This window comes from Microtus ochrogaster, unplaced genomic scaffold, assembly GCF_000317375.1.
Source record: "Microtus ochrogaster isolate Prairie Vole_2 unplaced genomic scaffold, MicOch1.0 UNK54, whole genome shotgun sequence".
NCBI lineage: Eukaryota > Metazoa > Chordata > Mammalia > Rodentia > Cricetidae > Microtus > Microtus ochrogaster.
Window position 1 is genome coordinate 191,814 of NW_004949152.1, and position 17,859 is coordinate 209,672.

Consider the following 17,859-nt stretch of genomic DNA (forward strand, 5'->3'; position numbering starts at 1 on the left):
GAGCCTGTGACCATGGTGTTCCAGCGGAGCCTGTGACCATGGTGTTCCAGCTGAACCTGTGACCATGGTGTTCCAGCTGGTCATCTCGATTGTGTTCTCTCTCCTCTTTCTAATCATTTTAGCTTTGCCACTCCCCTGACATGGGGGTAGGTGTGACATATCAATAAACAGATGCTAGTGCTCACTAGAAGGTCCCTGTTCCCCCTGGAAACCAGACTCACAGGTAGAGAGTTTAGCACTGAAAGTAGCTTCCTCCGAGGTTGTCCTGTGGCTTGTTTGTGCCTAGGGGGGTGGGCAGCAGTCTCTGGGCCTAAGGCACTGTGCTATAGGGGAAGTCAGTGAGAGAGAGAAAGAGCAGAAAATGTAACAGAGAGGGCTAGGAAAGGAGAAGGCGGTAACACCTACAAGTGAGAGTGATTTTGCTGGCTTAAAGATAGGTACACATTGAAGGATGCTATAGAAGGCTCCTGGGGCTGCTCAAAACCCTCCAGTCAGCCCAGAATTAGGTAGATCAGCCCCATTATCTTTTAAACATGTATTGATTTCATAGTTAAATACCCACAGGATAATATTTTATGTATTTAAAGTAGATGAAAAATATAAGGAAAAAGAACAAATAATGCTGAAGGAGAAACAAGTCATCCATGATCCCCCCTATCTGGGCACTGTCGCTGTGACGTCCTAACCTGTATTTCCCTTGTCTTCTACAATTCTACCTGTCTCCCAGGGCTGTGTTTATTCTGTCTCTTGTATGTATCACATAACTTTTAAAGAACAACTTTCTTCACTATTAGACTGTCAGGAACACTCCCCAAATACTAAAAGCCTTTCCTTAATACTTGCTTTTACAACAGCATAGTGTCCTATGGTAACCGTAAAACATTGTTTATTACGCAGTATTACGATATTAGAAACTTTGGTGGGCTCTCATTTTATACTAAATCAATACACTATGAATTTTCTTTACTTTTATTTTATTTATTTTCTACTTATTGGTTTTTATAAAATATTTTAACACAATATATGTTGATCCTATTCTTTCCCCTACCCCAGTTCTCCCCAGAACTCCTCACCTCCCTCCCTTCCCAACTCTATGTTTTTTCTCAAAAGAAAAAAATCAAAACAAACAAGCAAAAACAAAATAAAGCAAAAATGTGAAGAACACCCCCCCCAAAAAAATCAATAAAAAGCACACACAAAATCATGCCATCTTTGCTGGCCAACTGCCTTTGAGTGTGCCGGATATGCACTTGATATATATCTGGTGTCCCTTCCAGCAGCTTTCCACGGTGAATAGCCTCTTGATTAGGGTGGGACACTGTGCTCAGACCTGGTCTGGCTTGAACTTGTCAGTGCTGTGAGTTTTCTTCTTAAGAAATTCTTTTTAAATAGAAGATTTATTTTAATATAATTTTTTCAAATTGGTTTTTATTACTTATTTTGCTTTTTGAGATCATAATAAAATCACATCACTTCTTCCTTCCCTTTTCTCCCTCCCCTCTTTGCTCTCTTTCAAATTAATGGCTGGGCTAGAGAGGAGGCTCAGACATTAAAGCCTAGGCTCACAATCTAAAATATAAAAAAAAAATAAGTGTTCAAATTAATGCCCTCTTTTCTCATTGTTTTTACATGCATATATGTATACAAGTCCATTCCTAAACTCAACCTGCTCATTCCTTATAATGTTACTTGTATGTCTATTTTCAAGGCTGACTCCCTGAAAGGAAGGCTGGATAGTCAGTAGATATGCTGGTCCTTGTGGAAGACTGTTTCTCTCCCTCTCAGAATTCCTTAGTTTCTGGTAGCTCTTTGTGTAGGGTTGAACCCTCATAGACTTTTCCCATCCATTTTGGCATCTCTACTGTTGTCCTTGTTCAGCTCATGTTTAGGATGAGACATTACAGGAGTTGTTTCTGACTTTGCTAGAAGATGCAGCCTCACAGCAAACTCCCCAATCTTACAATCTTTCCACCCCTTCTAGGCACTGGTCCCTAGTTTTAAATACCAGAGTTGTTTTGTAGATATATCCCCTGGGCTCCACATGCCTGCATTTTGATTGCCTGTAGTTTTCTGTAGTTGTCTCTATCTGTTGTTGAAAAGAGAAGTTTTGGCTCTCTGTTTGTACTTAAGAACTTGGTTGGTTGGTTCATTTGTTATTGCAAGACAGAGTTTCTCTGTGTAACTCTGGTTGTCTTGGAACTCACTCGGTAGACCAGGCTGGCCTTGAACTTAGAGATTTGTCTGCTTTTGCCTTTCTTCCGAGTGCTGGAATTAAAGACCTGTGTCTCTGCTGCCCTGTTAAGACCTTCTTAACAAAAGGGAAATCATGTCTGGTACTGGAAACCTAGCCAACTACCCAGGGCTAGTAATCTTGAAAGAAAATCCACAGATACCACTTTACTAAACCAGCATGCTCCCCTAATTGCATTCTAAATATCTGTCCTTATAGCCACAGAGAAGTATATTCACCAAGGAAATGTCTTTAAAGTTCTCTATGGATACTCATGATCATTTTCCCTAGGACACTTTCTGAGTAATAGAGACCCTGAAACAGAATTTGTAGCTAGGAATAGCAAAGCCTTTCCTTCCGGTGTTTTTAACTATCATAGGAGGTGCATGCCACATACTCCCTATTCTGCCCCTGGCTCCAAGGAGAGCTGGGAAGCGATCAGAGACAGGTAAGGAGCTGTAACCTCAGTGAGAGCCAAAGTCTGCAAGAGGAGGGAACCTTCCACGATGAGCAAGTCACTGGCCATCTCCCTCGAGTACCAATTCTCCTCCTCTTCCTTTCCAGGTATTATCTCCCCTGACCAAGAACCTCTTCCACAGGGCCATTTCTGAGAGTGGTGTGGCCCTCACTCCATGTCTGTTCAGGGAGAATACCAGGCGTGGGGCTGAGGTAGGTCACCTGGGTAGCCCAGTCTAAGCTCTCCAAGAACCGAGTAATCGGGGCCACTGAGACTCAAGCTCCAGACAGTGGCCTTCAGCTCAGTGCAATGTCCCCTGAGCGCACTGGTTCCAGTGTAACAAGGCAGAGTGCTACACTGGACAGTGACTGGTGGCCTGTAATTACAGTACATCTCTGTCGGAGCCTGGGTTCCAGTGCTCTGCAAGCAGTTATGGACTTGGAATGATTCCTCCCTGAGGCCCTGGCAGCCAGGACTGGTTCCCAGCACATTCATGCATTGGTTCATTCATTCATTCATATATATAGTGGATATACCTATGTGCTTTGTAACCGAGAAAGTATCCATTCTTAAAAAGAAGATTGGTTTTTTAAATTGTGTAATCAAGCAAATGGCACTATTTCATCAATGAGAAGATGCCCAAAGGAAAGAGAATAACCAGATCTGATGAAACCACATGAATCCAAAAGGAATGTTTAGTGAGAATGTAACCAATAGGTAAGCAGAAAGATCAGAAAGAAGAGATATATTTACCTGGTGAGCAAAGGATAGCCCAAGAAGGAGCATCACAGGCAAACTCCTGGTGCAGAGGGGAATCCTGTATGAGCGTGAGGGAGGGCTGCTGTGCCAAACAGACAGAACGAGCAGAGAACAGAGTGAGTCAAGGGTCTCTTGCTTTTGATCTCACACCTAGCCTGTGCTTACCACCTCTTGTGCCTCCTCCTCTAGCCAGTTCACTCCCAGGCCACAAGGATACCACATCTGCCACTGAGATTACCAACTTCCTCTTGGCTCAAGAGGAGTAGCTTTGTTCTGTGATTTAGCAGGGGAAAGACTGTTTTTTTTTTTTTGCTTTGACATTCTTTGTGTCAATGGGGTATGTAATCAAAAGGCAGAATTTGGGATTCTGTACTTTTTTTAGCGACCACTGCACACTGTCATTCTTGAAATGGTCAGCTTTCAGATAAGCATACCCATGTTATCAGAGAAATGGCCACCAAGACACAAATGTGTAAGCGACTCATGTCACAGTCCAAGCTGGTAACAGGGGCAATACTGCTCAGTCCAGCACCTTCACCTGCTGGCCTAGAGCACTTTCTGCCGCCACATCCCACAACAGCAGTCCTGAGATAGAGTCCCTCTCTCTGTATTCATGGAAAGCAGCGATGATACCATTTAACTCTCCTGTTGTCTGTGGTCTCTGCAGCAAGTTGCCATTGCTACAGGGTGTGAGGCCACCACATCGGTCGGTATAGTTCAGTGTCTGCGTGAGAAGACGGAGGAGGAGCTCTTGGCCACAACACTGAAAATGGTAGGTGTTTCTATCCTGGTGGCCCCCACACTGTTGGCCAAGATGCAGGGGTCTTTACGCCCCAAACAAACTGTGTAGGGGCCTTTCAGGGACAGTGTCAGCTTTCTGATACAAGCTAGATATTTTTATTGTGAAATAAATCAAATGTCTAGAAATAACTTGTTGAAAAAAAAATGCTTAGCAGTGCCCCAGCTTTATCAAAACAATCACTTATTATAGGTGGATGTGTTGTAAGAAATTAAGCATTTTTCTCTTCACAGAAGTAACAACCATCCTAAATTTTAGGGCTGGAGACACTATGCACAAAGGTTCTCAGAAGTGCTACAAGTTGTCTAAGAGTTGGTTAATTAACTTTATGAAATAGAACATTGCAAATATGTTTCCTAATTTCTATCTTTTTTTCCTCCTCTTTCTGTAAGTATTTAATCAGGAGGAATCCAGAATGGAGAGAGTTAATTATAAAAAGAGAAATTATCAATTGTAAGTCCGTAGTGGTGTGATTCTAGGGCAATCATACATTCATCCATGTACTCATCCATCCGTCCGTTGTCCATTTATCCAGTCACAAATCCGTCTATTCAACCATGATGTACTTCCACAAATGCAATATCAACTCATCTATACTGCTTCGGTTATCCTTTCTTGACCATTTGGATACCTATGTATCATCCAGCTACTGTTAATGTACACCCCACAATCCATTCCAACAAAACAATAATCTATTGCAAACAACCTGCTCGTTATCACCCTCTATGGATGAATTCAGCAGGTTCACCAATATGCAGTGTAGTGGTAATATAACCACCCATTCATTCAGACATCTATCCAGGTACTTACTGGGTTAGATGGGGTGGGAATACAGAGAGTACATATTCATTACACCCAGCTAAGATGCTTGAAAGGAAGATGACACAGAAGATGGGTGACCATGATGTTGCTATCATAGGGAGGCTCGTTGGAACAAACACCCAGAAAACATAGCCTCTGGGACTATGTGACCTATTCCCTTCATTGGGAAGATGCCAGTGCAAAGTCAGAGGAACTTGAAACTTTGACTCCCCTACCCCTTGTTCTTGCTCTCCTTCTCTCTCGGTCCTAAATGCTGGGCGATACTACTGGACCCCATAACATCCCGTTAGCCTAAGGCACTGCCTGTATTTCCTGGCACAACAGGTTCTCATAAAATGATCAAACTAGTTTAAAAATGTAATTGACTTCTAAAGCTCGGAGACAGATATTTCAGTGATTCTCCTGGTGGCACAGAGGAAAGGGCACATAAGAAAAGGAAGGCATGCTAACAGTACCGACTCCAGAGCTAGGGAGCCTTACCCTGGCTCTCGGGTCTGTCTCTTGGTTTGTGCCTATCCTGCATTGCTTGTCTTTCACCACCATCATGTGCTTGTGTGCAGTAGAGCTCAGGCCTTCCCACACTGGGCCAAGCTGAGGAGGGACCAGGACAGAGAACCTGGCAACTCAAGAGTGTAGCTAGAGGTCGGTCTTCGGAGAGGGACACCTGCTCACCGTATCTTCTGCCTTTGTCTTCACAGAAATTCTTTGCTCTTGATTTGCTTGGAGACCCCAGAGAGGTAAGGATCCCTCCCTTTCCATGATAGGTACTAAGCTTCAATTAACTATGAAGGCAAGAGTTCCCCTTGTGAAATGGCCGTCCTGTTCTGTGGGCACGCTGCAGAGGCCCAGAGGAGGTAGTCCCTTACCAGAGTAATGTAGCCAGGAAAATCACAAACAGAGCTGTTCTTCACAGTGAGCATGCCCAATAAGTAGTCCAGTCTCCTGGGGTCAGGTAACTCCCTTCTCACTCACCTTTCCTGCTCATAATATAGCCCTGTAAGAGGAGAGTACACTAGAACCTTCCACTGTCAAGGGGCAAAGATGTTTGGGTAAGGATCTTAGGAGACTTCACAGAGGACTCAGCAGAAACTTCAACTTTGCCCTCCCACCCTGTCCTGCACTCCCACCTCCTAGCAGTGACCTTTGTCTTGTGACATTTGCTGTGTATGTCTACGGTCCGGTTCTACTTGTTACTGTTAACATGCATGGTTTAGACTCTGGATCTTTGGGGTGGGTCTGTTTTATTGAACCTCGTACAGCGAGGCCTAACCAGTCATTCGTTCATCCTTTCAGAGTGGGGCTAGGTCCTTGGAACCATGAGCTTCAGTCTAGGCATCTTCCAGCTCCATCTGTTCTCCAAGGAGGGAAATATTGTGCACAGAACCTGGAGCTAGAAATATGGCACAAAAGAGTTGTGCCATAATGACCCAACGGAGAAAAATAACTCCGCCAGTGAAAATGATCCCTAGTGCCTACTGAGCTCTTTCCAGGGACAAGCGCTATGCCGAACATTGCCTGTTCAGTTGTTCACTTCATGTGGGTCCCACCATACCACAGTTCTAGGTCAGGCATTTAACCAAACCCACAGCCAGCTTCCCAGCTGGCAACATGTAAACCAGACTCCACTTAATCTTTCAAATATTTTTCATCAAACATAAAACATAAAATCAAAATATCTGACAGTATAGTATGATGGATGTCATGGCCTTCTGTGTCTCCCAGAAGGCATCTTGAAGGTAAAGGGGTTTTGTCTTCATGAGGAGACAGCTCACATTTCAGTATAGACAGACGGGTGGAGTTGGTCTGTCTTCATCATGGATTCTGTGCTTATGGGTTGAGCTATTTGTAAAAATGTGCTTCTAAGTGCCCAAATAAACTCGAAGTACTTTGTGCCTGCTCACAGGCGAAGCAGGGAGTGGTGAATGTCTGAGGCACGTGGTACCCAAATTCCATCTGAAATCAAAGCAGTGTGCTGAGTCCTCCATCTCCCTCATGAGGAAGTACTCCTCTCCTGTGGGCTTACTACATCATTTCCCGCACTTTGGTGCTGTCACTGATTTCTTGTTTAAAAAGCTAGAGAGTATGGAAGAAGGTGTAACTAAACATACCAGTGCTACAATGTGCATTGTGTGTGTGTGTGTGTGTGTGTGTGTGTGTGTGTGTGTGTGTGTGTGTGTGAAGTGAGCCCCCTTCAGGTTTCGGTTGTAGAACTATTGGATATGAGTTAGGTGACAATGTCATCAATGCATTAGATCCACAAGAAGAGACATGTAGGTTAGGCTGTTCTGCCAAATGTCAATATGACACCTGTAACATCTGATAAAGCTGCAAAAAAAAAGGAGAAAGAGGTTGAATCTGTGAGTTCATGACATGAGGAAGAATATTAGAAACAAGTAGTAGACAATATGGTTGTGCAAACGAAGCCAAAGAAACCTACAGTTATGTTCCTCAGGGTCAGGAGCAGGTTAAGCCCTTCCTCAAGGCGCCTTTCCCATGGCAGTGCAGAGTGATCTGCTTCTAACTAGCTCTCTGCTCCACAATCCCAAATGTTCTGAGTGATGACAGGGTTCCAGGAGTAAAAAATCCACAAATGGGCTTCTATGGCAAGTGACAGTCAAAATGTTATGTATGTGACATCATCAGACATCAGTGAGAGGGCTAAAGAGATGGCTTAAGTTCAAGAGCATTTGCTAGTGCTGCAAGGACCTGACTTCTGTTCCTAGCCACAGTGTTGGGTGGCTCCCAACCACCTGTAACTCCAGCTTCAGGGGATCCAAAACCTCTTCTGACCTATGTGGGCACCTGCACTTGTCTGCACATGCCCCCACACAAACGCATGCACGTAACTAAAATGAAAATAAGCCTTTAAACAGAGCTCCAATGAACTTCATGTTTCAACTCGGATCCCATCTCTACAGAACTTCATTATGTATACATGAGTATTCCAGAACTTACCACTGCCCCATCACCTTACCAGAGACACCCACAGGTCAGAGTTCTATCCCCTCACAGGGGGCTTTGAGCATCTGTGGCCACTGCCCATGCTTATGTAGTTTGATAGTATGTGCTTGACCCTCAGACAGATGGCAAAGGGAGCACGGGTGTTCTGTGAAGCAACTAACCACGGGCCGCTTTGTTCTCCAGAGCTACCCCTTCCTGACCACTGTGATTGATGGGGTGCTTCTGCCAAAGGCACCGGAAGAGATTCTGGCTGAGAAGAATTTCAACACCGTGCCCTACATCGTGGGGATCAACAAGCAAGAGTTTGGCTGGTTTATTCCCACGGTGAGAAAGTAGTGATCCCACGGACTTAATCCCGGAACCCATCATCACCTGTGACCAGGACTTCTGCCTTTTCTGAACCTTTCTCTGAATCCAAGGAAGCTGTTCCCATGGTCACAAGTGAACATTTCCATGGAAACATTCTCCAAGTACCCTGGGGAGTGCAATCCTCGGATCTCTGCTCTTATTTTTTTTTTTTTTTTTTTTTTGGCATTTCCTAAAGAACCCTGAAAAGCTGAGTGAGAGATCTGTAGTGATGAGAATTGTCCAGATTGCTCTTGATCTTAGCCCCAAGGCCAAGAAGGGATGGCAGTTGTTCAGATGGGATAACTAGGGATGCCTAGAAAGGAGAGGGAGCTGGAGGGCAGGAGTCAGGCTGGGGCGCAGCAGCTTCCACCTTGATGGTGAACTCACATGCCCGGGATTGCCACGGGCACACTAACCAAGACCAGGGAAGACTGGTTTCGCATAAGTGAAAACTGACATGCAAAAGGAAAATGGGATTTTCTTGAGTTAAAAATAAACAATGAGAAATATACATTCAAGTAGAACGATAGGGTTCATTTCATAGTACGAACTCGCTAGGGGAAAGTTCATATACAAAGTTAACTCTGATCCCTGGCTCCAGTAGTGGAGAGGTTTCAATGCTGTGATGTTCTCAAAGAGCCACTGTGATAGGAAGGGTGAACTAGATAGAGAAGTGTTAGTCTGCACCCACCTGCAGGAGAAACCTCCTTCTCTTCATGGAAGGACTCAGCTGGAAACTGAAGTTGAGCGCTTACCAAAGTTAGGGATGTTTCTTTCCAAAAAAAAAAAAAAAAAAAAAACTAGTAGCAAGAACAAGAGCAATCTCCCCAAATAGCTCCCTGGTCCTTGAGGAAACTGTTTTCGTTGAGGCATTAATATCTCAAGGGGCATCGTAAAGATTTTTAACTGTGAACTCTCTATGGTAGACGCTTTAGCAGAGATCAGGGCAATCTTCTCAGCCCCAGGGTTTCTTCTGGCAACACTGAGTTCCTCAACTAAGCATGGCAGGGGGCTAGGTCATGCTTCTACAGCCATGTTGATGGTAGCTTGTCTCTGGCTGCAGAGGCTTGCACACATCAACACATGGTAAGAGTTCTGTAGTTCTTGATACAGGTTTTCAGAGATTATCAAATGTCATAATGGTTACTTATGAAATGAGTGGTGGGATGTCTTGTGGCCTCTGTCCCTGAGTTCTTAGCTTCTAAATACATGGTCTTAATTTTCCCTCACTGCATAGAGAATCTTTGTGCGTATTCCAGCTTCATAAACAGACACCCACACACAGACACACTTACACACATATTCACACACTGAACACACATGTACATGCACACACAATCATCTCCAGCTAACCTTGTTTTTAATCTCTCTTTTGCATTCATTCGCTTTCTGGAAAAGTCCATCAAGCTAACCATTATTGTCTTTTTTTATTTATTTATTGTGTATACACCATTCCTTCCATGTATGCTTACATGCCAGAAGAGGGCACCAGATCTCATTATAGATGGCTGTGAGCCACCATATGGTTGCTGGGAATTGAACTCGGGACCTCTGGAAGAGCAGTCAGTGCTCTTAACATCTGAACCATCTCTCCAACCCCTAACTATTATTGTCTAATTCATCAAAACCCATGAACACCAAGGCCTGTAAACACCTTCATTGTGCTTCAGTTTGGTTGACTGATTAGCCTGTTTGGTTATCCTGATTAATTCTGAAAATTTATAGACGACTGACTATTTCTTTAACAGATGATGGGCTATCCACTCTCTGAAGGCAAACTGGACCAGAAGACAGCCACATCCCTCCTATGGAAGTCCTACCCACTTACTGTAAGTACAAGGGCAATCGTGGAGAAAAGTTGAATTCAAGGAAGGGCTGGGAGCTTGCCCTAAGTCACAGGTGAATTAAATGGTAGGATAAAGATAGCTGGAATCTGGAGTTCCCATCCCAGAGTAAGGATTAGCACAGCATTGAAGTTGGTCATAGCCAACTGAAGTCTTCTCAATGGGCTGGGAAAATCACATCGCTCGTTGGTGGGGGTGGGCTCTTTCTTGATGTATTTCAGAACATCTCTAAGGAACTGACTCCAGTGGCCATTGAGAAATATCTGGGAGGATCAGACGGTCCCGATGAAAATAAAAACCTCTTTTTAGATATGATGGGAGATGTGTTATTTGCTGTGCCATCCGTGATTGTGGCCCGCTATCATAGAGGTGAGTCCTGGGGGCTGTACAAAAGAGAGACACTGACTCCCCAATACAGTCAGATGTGGAAACTGCTGAGGGCCAGGACTCAGAGACTCATTTCATATGGCCCAGAGGTTATGTGGGGCGTAGTCAACATTGTGCTTTTTCACATGTATCTCTAGAACAGGACACAAATGCAAGCCGCCAATTGGGGTTAATCTCAGTAAACACTCCTAAGGAGGTAAGGATATGATACTTGAAGGAGACCAGCCAATGATCCACTGCCAAGCATGTATCTACTGTGGATGGATGGAACTGGGCTCTTAGAATCATGTAGAGGACACACCTCAGGGTTATCCCATCTAAGTAGCAAAGGAGCTACTCATATGCACTGTAACACCCTTGCCATCAGTGGAAAGCTATTCAATGAGTTAGTTCCTTGCCACTTTGACCTGTTGCACACAGGGTCAAGGTAACCCATAGCCATAGACAGAGCCCATGCAAAGATGCTGGAGCTGACCTGCCTGTCAACAATGGTGTGTATGAGGCACAGCAGAATCTTCTCAGGGGCCGGGCGGTGATGGCGCATGCCTTTAATCCCAGCACTCGGGAGGCAGAGGCAGGCGGATCTCTGGGAATTTGAGGCCAGCCTGGTCTACAAGAGCTAGTTCTGGGACGGGCACCAAAGCTACAGAGAAACCCTGTCTCGAAAAAAAAAAAAAAAAAAAAAAAAAAAAAAAGAATCTTCTCAGGGCTCCGCATCTGAAGCTATGCTGCTATATACAGAGATTAAATCAAACACAGAGAGCTTGGCAAAGCCTGACAAGAGACTGGATAATAGGAGATAGATAACTGATAGACAGAGAGTTGAGAAGGAGTATGCTGGGGGGATAGACTTGTGGGACTATGAAGGCCAAGAAGTCTGGGGCCAAAACAGAATGGAGACTCTGGGGTTTTGGCAAAGTGACCACCACAAGGTAGAAAGCCTCGGGACCACCGAAACCAATGGTGTGCTTCTGGGTCTAGTTCAGAAGTTCAGAGGCTTTTGGGAACCCCAGATGTAAGTCTGAACATCCAAATGAAAACATCCTGGAGTCCTGGGCAAAATTTCAGGGGCGGAAGAAGCTCCAGGAGAGAGGATGTCACCTTCTCTCTGCTTTCTTCTCTGCAATGTTCAGCAGGTCTGATGACACCTGTCCATACTGAGAATGGACCTTCCCCGTTAGTGTACCACATGTGTGTGCATGTGTGTATGTGCATATATGTGTGTACATATATGTATATGAGTATGTTTTGTGTATGTGTGTTTGTATTTGGTTGTATATAAAGTACCAGACTATATACTATAATAATAATGATATCAGTTCATTTAGCTATATTTCAAAGTTTATCATAACACAATTCTGTATTATGTGTATATGTATGTACGTGTGTGTTGGGGTGTGTGTGTCTATCTATGTGTGTGTCTGTGATTGTGCATGTGTATATATGTGTCTTTGTAGGAGAACATTTGTGTGTCTGTATGTGTACTTCGACCTCTTAAACTGTCCCTGATTGTTGTTACCCAAGTGTCTATGTCCGGCTTTCCACTGAAGACTAGTTTTATAATTTCGCAAATGTTACTGATCTCCCCTCAGGGTCTTAGGTAAGAGGCTGAAAACCAATCACACTGACTAAAATGTTCTCATCCACAAAGTGCAGGGCCTCTGGTTTCCTTCCACAGTCATTTCAGTCTCTGAGGCTAGGTGACTCTTCTTGTGTGCCACCTTGAAGTGGCTGCTTCAGAAGTGGATCACAGCCCACGGAGGGATGCTTGTTCAAAGCAATTCTTGCTAAGTCACGGGACAGCGGTGGAGGCTGAGAAGGCAATTGACTAAAGCACTCTGTGTCTTCATGCTAAAGTGACACAATTGCCTACCATTGTAGGGATGAATATTTATAATATGAAAAATGATTACAGTATGTTGCAAGATGTCTTGGATAATATCTTCCCAGTTTTATAGACAGAAGGGTCTGTACTAATACATTAAGGGACTGTCAGTGGTGAAATTATGAGGGAAATTTTTCTTTTCTCTTTTTTTTTTCCTGTATTTGCCAAGATTCTCACTGAATGCAAGCAAGGCAAAGGAGTGAGATTGTTCTACTACTGTGGCTCAGGGCCTTATCCTTCTCTTCCCAGAGTCACTCACTCCTCTGTGGGTATCTCTGACCTACTATGGCCACTGGTACTGAGTTCCCTGGGATCTAGGGGTTAGTACATAGGTAGAAGTAACTAGCTGACACAATGATCCACTGGGCAGGAGCAATGCTGCCATGGAACTAAGACATGATGTCTTTGGGGATAAGAGAAGAAGGCAAACGGGAGAGGCAAGCTCACTTTCCCTTCATTCCCTAACACTCCCAGCCGAGTATGTCTCAAATAAGAATCCCAAGTTTCAAGGATTCATGAAGCCTATAAGACAGAGTGTTCGCTGTCTTCACGGTCTTGCATTCAAATGTCCTCATATTCAGGCAGAGTGGGTTTGCATGCCCCTTTTCTGGATGATCAAGAAAAACACGGGTGTGTGATATGCTCTTAAAATATATTATATTGTTTAGAAGGAATGAATATAAAGTACCAGACTATATACTATAATAATAACGATATCAGTTCATTTAGCTATATTTCAAAGTTTATCATAACACAATTCTGTCTTGAAAGTAGAATAGAGATTAATGAAACTGTCTAATTTATATAATTTCACAATTTTATCCAAGTTTCTACAAATGGGTTTACACACACACACAATGTAGTTGGGATGAGAACTATATGTTCCATAAACAATTGTCAAATACATGCTGTCTTGAATACCTGAACATTGCTCCATGTAAATAAACTTATAAAGTTATTCTGTATTTTACCACCAGTCTTTTAAAACTAGATACACAAGATGAGCATTGTAAGTTTGATAAACTATTTAAATATTTTTGGCCACAGTTTCATATTCTGGAAGTGAGATGATTGCATTTTCTTTTGAGAAAACTTTTAACAATAAAAGTTATCATATAATTGTATAAATATATGTACATTTATTACATGCATATATATGCATATGGCTTAGTATAATCATTTGCAAATTTAATTCTATTGCTATTGTATGTATATATATGTATTATATGTATGTTATGTATGTTATGTATGTTATGATTAATGTATAAAGGTCTTAAAACTATTCTAGAAAGCAGATAACAAATCTGTGATGGTTAAACTCAGTTATAAACTTGATAGGTACAGAGTGACCTGGGAGAGAGATCTCTGGGGAGGCCTGTGATCGATTATCTTGATCAAATAAACTGAGATGTGGAGAGCTGAAAAAAAAAAAGAAAAAGAAAAACGCGGGGGGTGCTCCAAACCAGGCTGACAGAAGATGCCTACTAGGTGCAGGTCTGCTTAGGATGAAGGAGCACGGGGTGTCATCACTGAAATGCATGCACACACACACCGCCTCAACTGTGCTCACTCACTCGCAGTGAAAACTTGTTCGAATCCCAGTTACTCTCCCCCAGCAGCCCCAAGCAAGTCCCTAGGATCCCCTAAGGTTCTGTTTTCCTCCAGCTGTGAATCTGGGGGATTTCCTGCACAGGCAGAGGACTTTGTTTCACCTACATGAGTCTGGTAACATGTACTGTATATGAACCTATGTCTTCTTAGATGCTGGAGCCCCCACCTACGTGTATGAATTTAAGTATCGTCCAAGTTTCGTGTCTGACATGAGACCCAAGACGGTGATAGCAGACCACGGTGATGAAGTGTACTCTGTTTGGGGGACACCATTTCTGAAAGGTAACACCTCTCTGTTGGCTTGAACTTCAAGTTAGGAGCTTTGGGCTCTAGACCTGGTTTGGTGGCCTTAAGTGTCTCTTCTCCAAATCCCCATTTCCTAATAGGATTGTTAGTTTCTTTGTACATTTCCGTGGCAAAATACCTGACCAAAGCAACTTCAGGAGAACGGGATTGTTCCCACTCACTGTTTCAAAGGGCCACCGTCCACCATGGTGAAGAAAGCATGGTGGCTGGGGCATAACATTAACTGGTCACATGACGTAGGACTTAAGAAGCAGAGGAGCGGTAGGGAGTGAGTGGATCCAGGCTATAAATCTCAATGTTCACCCCCAGTGACCTACTCCCTAAAAGCTCCACAGCCTTCCCAAACAGTGCCACCAGTTGGGGGCCTAGTGTTCTAACACGCAAACCCAACAAGGACATTTTACATGCAAACCACAGCAAAGACGTAGTTATCACAAGCAGTTCCCTCTAACAGGCGCACAGGAAGGTATACTCCTAGGCAAAGTGGTCGCGCTCATGAGCCTAACCCGTGGTATCAGTAGGCCAAGTGGAGGGTCATCTACATGGCTCAGCCTCAGGCAAGAATGCTGCTCTTTTATTTCCTAATCACAGGAGTGTAAGAGAAGAGAGACTTAATGCTGTCATTAAACTTGGGTAGGGTCACTTACACATGCTAGATATTTGTGAGAAGTTTTCTTTAAATACTATTATTAAAAATTCTAAACTTTTGGTATTTTGATATATAGGCAGAGATAAGAAAAGATATGTGTGTAGGTGACCCATGACTCACATCACGGCTATTCAGAGGACACTAGCCTCTCTGAGTATCACCTACTAGGTGTCACTTTAGAACACTAATAGTTCAGGTATATTTCAAAATCTGAGACCACAAGAACATCATGTGCCTTGAGTAGGGAGGGAAAAACAGGTCACCACGAGAAATAAAGGTAGCCAGCTCGTGTACAGACTACACGCCCATTTGTGAGTCCCAGACTCAGATTTCCAGGCTTAAATAGAACACTCAGTCCAACTCTTCTGCAAACGCGGATTGCGCGTCAGCAGGCAAAAGTGCAGACTGTATCTCTAAACACTCCCAACCTATGCTACCACTGCCCATGAACTTCACCATGGTCAAGAAAGGACTCTTGTCTTCTTCCCCTCAGAGGGTGCCTCGGAGGAGGAGATCAACCTCAGCAAGACGATGATGAAGCTCTGGGGCAATTTTGCTCGAAAAGGGTGAGGTGGATGAAAAAGATGGAGCAGGCTTGGTGGGCGATATGGGGTGCTGGGAAGACTCCAAATGGGAAGGGGTAGTTTCTAAAGTCTGAGTGACCAAAACAGCAGCCATAGTGTTCCAACAGGGAGAATTCCCTAAGAATGGACAGGCTGCCCCCAGAAGATGGGAAGTGTCTCTGGGGCTATATGACCTCTCAGCAGTGATTGGCCAAGAAATTCCCAGAACCCTCAGAGAAATGTGAGGACCACACAGCAGCTTTAAGGACCTCTGTTTGACTCTGTTCTCAGGAACCCCAATGGGGAGGGATTGCCACACTGGCCAGAGTACGACCAGAAGGAAGGGTACCTGCAGATTGGAGATACCATTCAGCAAGCCAGGAAGCTGAAAGACAGGGAAGTGGCTTTCTGGATTGAGCTCCGAGCTATGAAGGTGGAGGAGCCATCCAAAGGAGACACGGAGAGATGAGGAGGAAGCGGTGGAGCCCTGGAAGCTTTTAGCAGCCAGGGCAAGGCTTTTCCACTTCAGGTGTTTGTAATTCAGAGTTTCCTCATCACCGAGGCTGGAGAGCTGTGTGTCCGGGGTGGGTAGAAACCAGGGGAAAGAAATGTTTGCTTTCAATTTGCAAAATAAGTGAAATGGTTTTTTTTTTTTGGGGGGGGGGGTGGAATCAAATCAGTGTCTGAGTCTTGAACTACTGATGAGCCCATCCTCCTCAGAGAGATGGAGAGGTCACTACCAGCGGGGAAACCACTCCTGTGGGAATAGCTTGGCCTGTATATGTGCTTTGAGATGCTAATGGGGACTTTGGACATATCCAACAAAGAACAATGAACATGGACAGACTGGACACACACATGTGTGATGGGACGGTCTCAGTGTTCTCTAGTCTTGACCTCAGCAGCTCTCTCTGTTCTCATGTTCCCCAGAGAGATTAATTCAGACAAGATGCACTACAAGAGTTGACCGTGTAGTCAAGATTTTAATTACAACAAACAAAGAAACAGAAATAAACTCTTTGGGAAAACTGTGAGCTGAGCCGCAATGGCCCCAATCCCAGCAGGCAAGGGGCTTACATCTCCCCTCTGCCCACTCTCCCCTTCTCTCTTGCTTCTTCCAGGATGGACACTTCCATGAAGGAGATGTTTTTTTTCCCTGAAAACCCGTTTTTCCAGAACTCAGCTTGTAAACTTATAAGACAGAAACATATGTACAGGGACTAAAGTTCACTAGGGTGAGAGCTACAGCCCATGGTGCCCTAGTGAGGAAATCCTTGATCCAGCCAGGGACCACATCTATTGTTCTTCACACTATTCTTGGAAGACTCTCAGCTGGCCTGTCCTGAGTGACCAGCTGACCACCACTGTTACCTTTATAACTTGTGTTAGTGTCTTGAGAAAGCCCCCTAGTTCTTTGTGTGCATTTTTGGGACCTTTGGTAAGTCCCCACCAGAGTTAGCTTCCTTCCCAAGGAGAAGAAGATAGAGGCTGTGTTGACTGTGGCACCTTTGCATCTGTCCCCTGACTCTGTCACAGTTCCTCAGTCTCTTCCTGAACATAGCCCTTTTGGCTATCTCTTTTAAACCATTCTGAACCTTTCTGTATCTGGAAGGACGTCTGATCCACATGCAGACCACTGCAGTAGTTCCCTAAAGTATAATTCCAAAAAATGGCCTCAAGAAAACTCTGAGAAGAGATTTCTGGATTCGCTGGGATACATGTGCTCTAAGGAACCCCACTCTATCCTAACAGCGCCGAAACCTGTATTACCACCCAAACCATGACTTCCTGCACAGGAGAGCTGAGGTTGCAGGGTCAATGATTACCCAGAAGTCAAGGGGAGGACAGACACTTCTCCCTTAAAGAAGAGAATCCTTCAACCATCTTGTAGAGAGCAACACTCCAACTCTGTCACTTTTAGTGTGAAATAGGAAATGGTCCTAGGTCAAGGCCGTTGGCGATATTTCAATGTTGCAGAGGGGTGTGATTCCTGAGAGGGTCCTGTCTCCAAGGCCCTTCTGAGTCTAAAGTTGAACCAGACAATAAAAACTGAAGCTCCCACTGAGTCAGCAGATACTGTGAAAGGCGCATGCATAGGGCACCCTGAAGCTGAAGGTGAAACAATGCCTTAAGAAAACCCTTCAGAAGCCGGGCGGTGGTGGCGCACGCCTTTAATCCCAGCATTTGGGAGGCAGAGGCAGGCGGATCTTTGTGAGTTCGAGACCAGCCTGGTCTACA

The 17,859-nt window shown here is 44.3% G+C and overlaps 1 protein-coding gene across 1 annotated transcript in view; it reads left to right on the plus strand.

Annotated features, from left to right (window-relative positions):
* LOC101985786 (liver carboxylesterase 1-like) overlaps window positions 1-16,090 on the plus strand; it is a 28,679-nt gene extending 12,589 nt beyond the window's left edge. The window contains exons 6-14 of the mRNA XM_005369589.1: window positions 2,795-2,899; window positions 4,114-4,218; window positions 5,766-5,804; window positions 8,212-8,352; window positions 10,125-10,205; window positions 10,442-10,589; window positions 14,254-14,385; window positions 15,552-15,624; window positions 15,913-16,090. Of these exons, the coding sequence (XP_005369646.1) occupies window positions 2,795-2,899; window positions 4,114-4,218; window positions 5,766-5,804; window positions 8,212-8,352; window positions 10,125-10,205; window positions 10,442-10,589; window positions 14,254-14,385; window positions 15,552-15,624; window positions 15,913-16,090 (1,002 nt within the window). The remainder of the gene's footprint in view (window positions 1-2,794; window positions 2,900-4,113; window positions 4,219-5,765; window positions 5,805-8,211; window positions 8,353-10,124; window positions 10,206-10,441; window positions 10,590-14,253; window positions 14,386-15,551; window positions 15,625-15,912) is intronic.
* The last annotated feature ends 1,769 nt before the right edge of the window (window positions 16,091-17,859 follow it).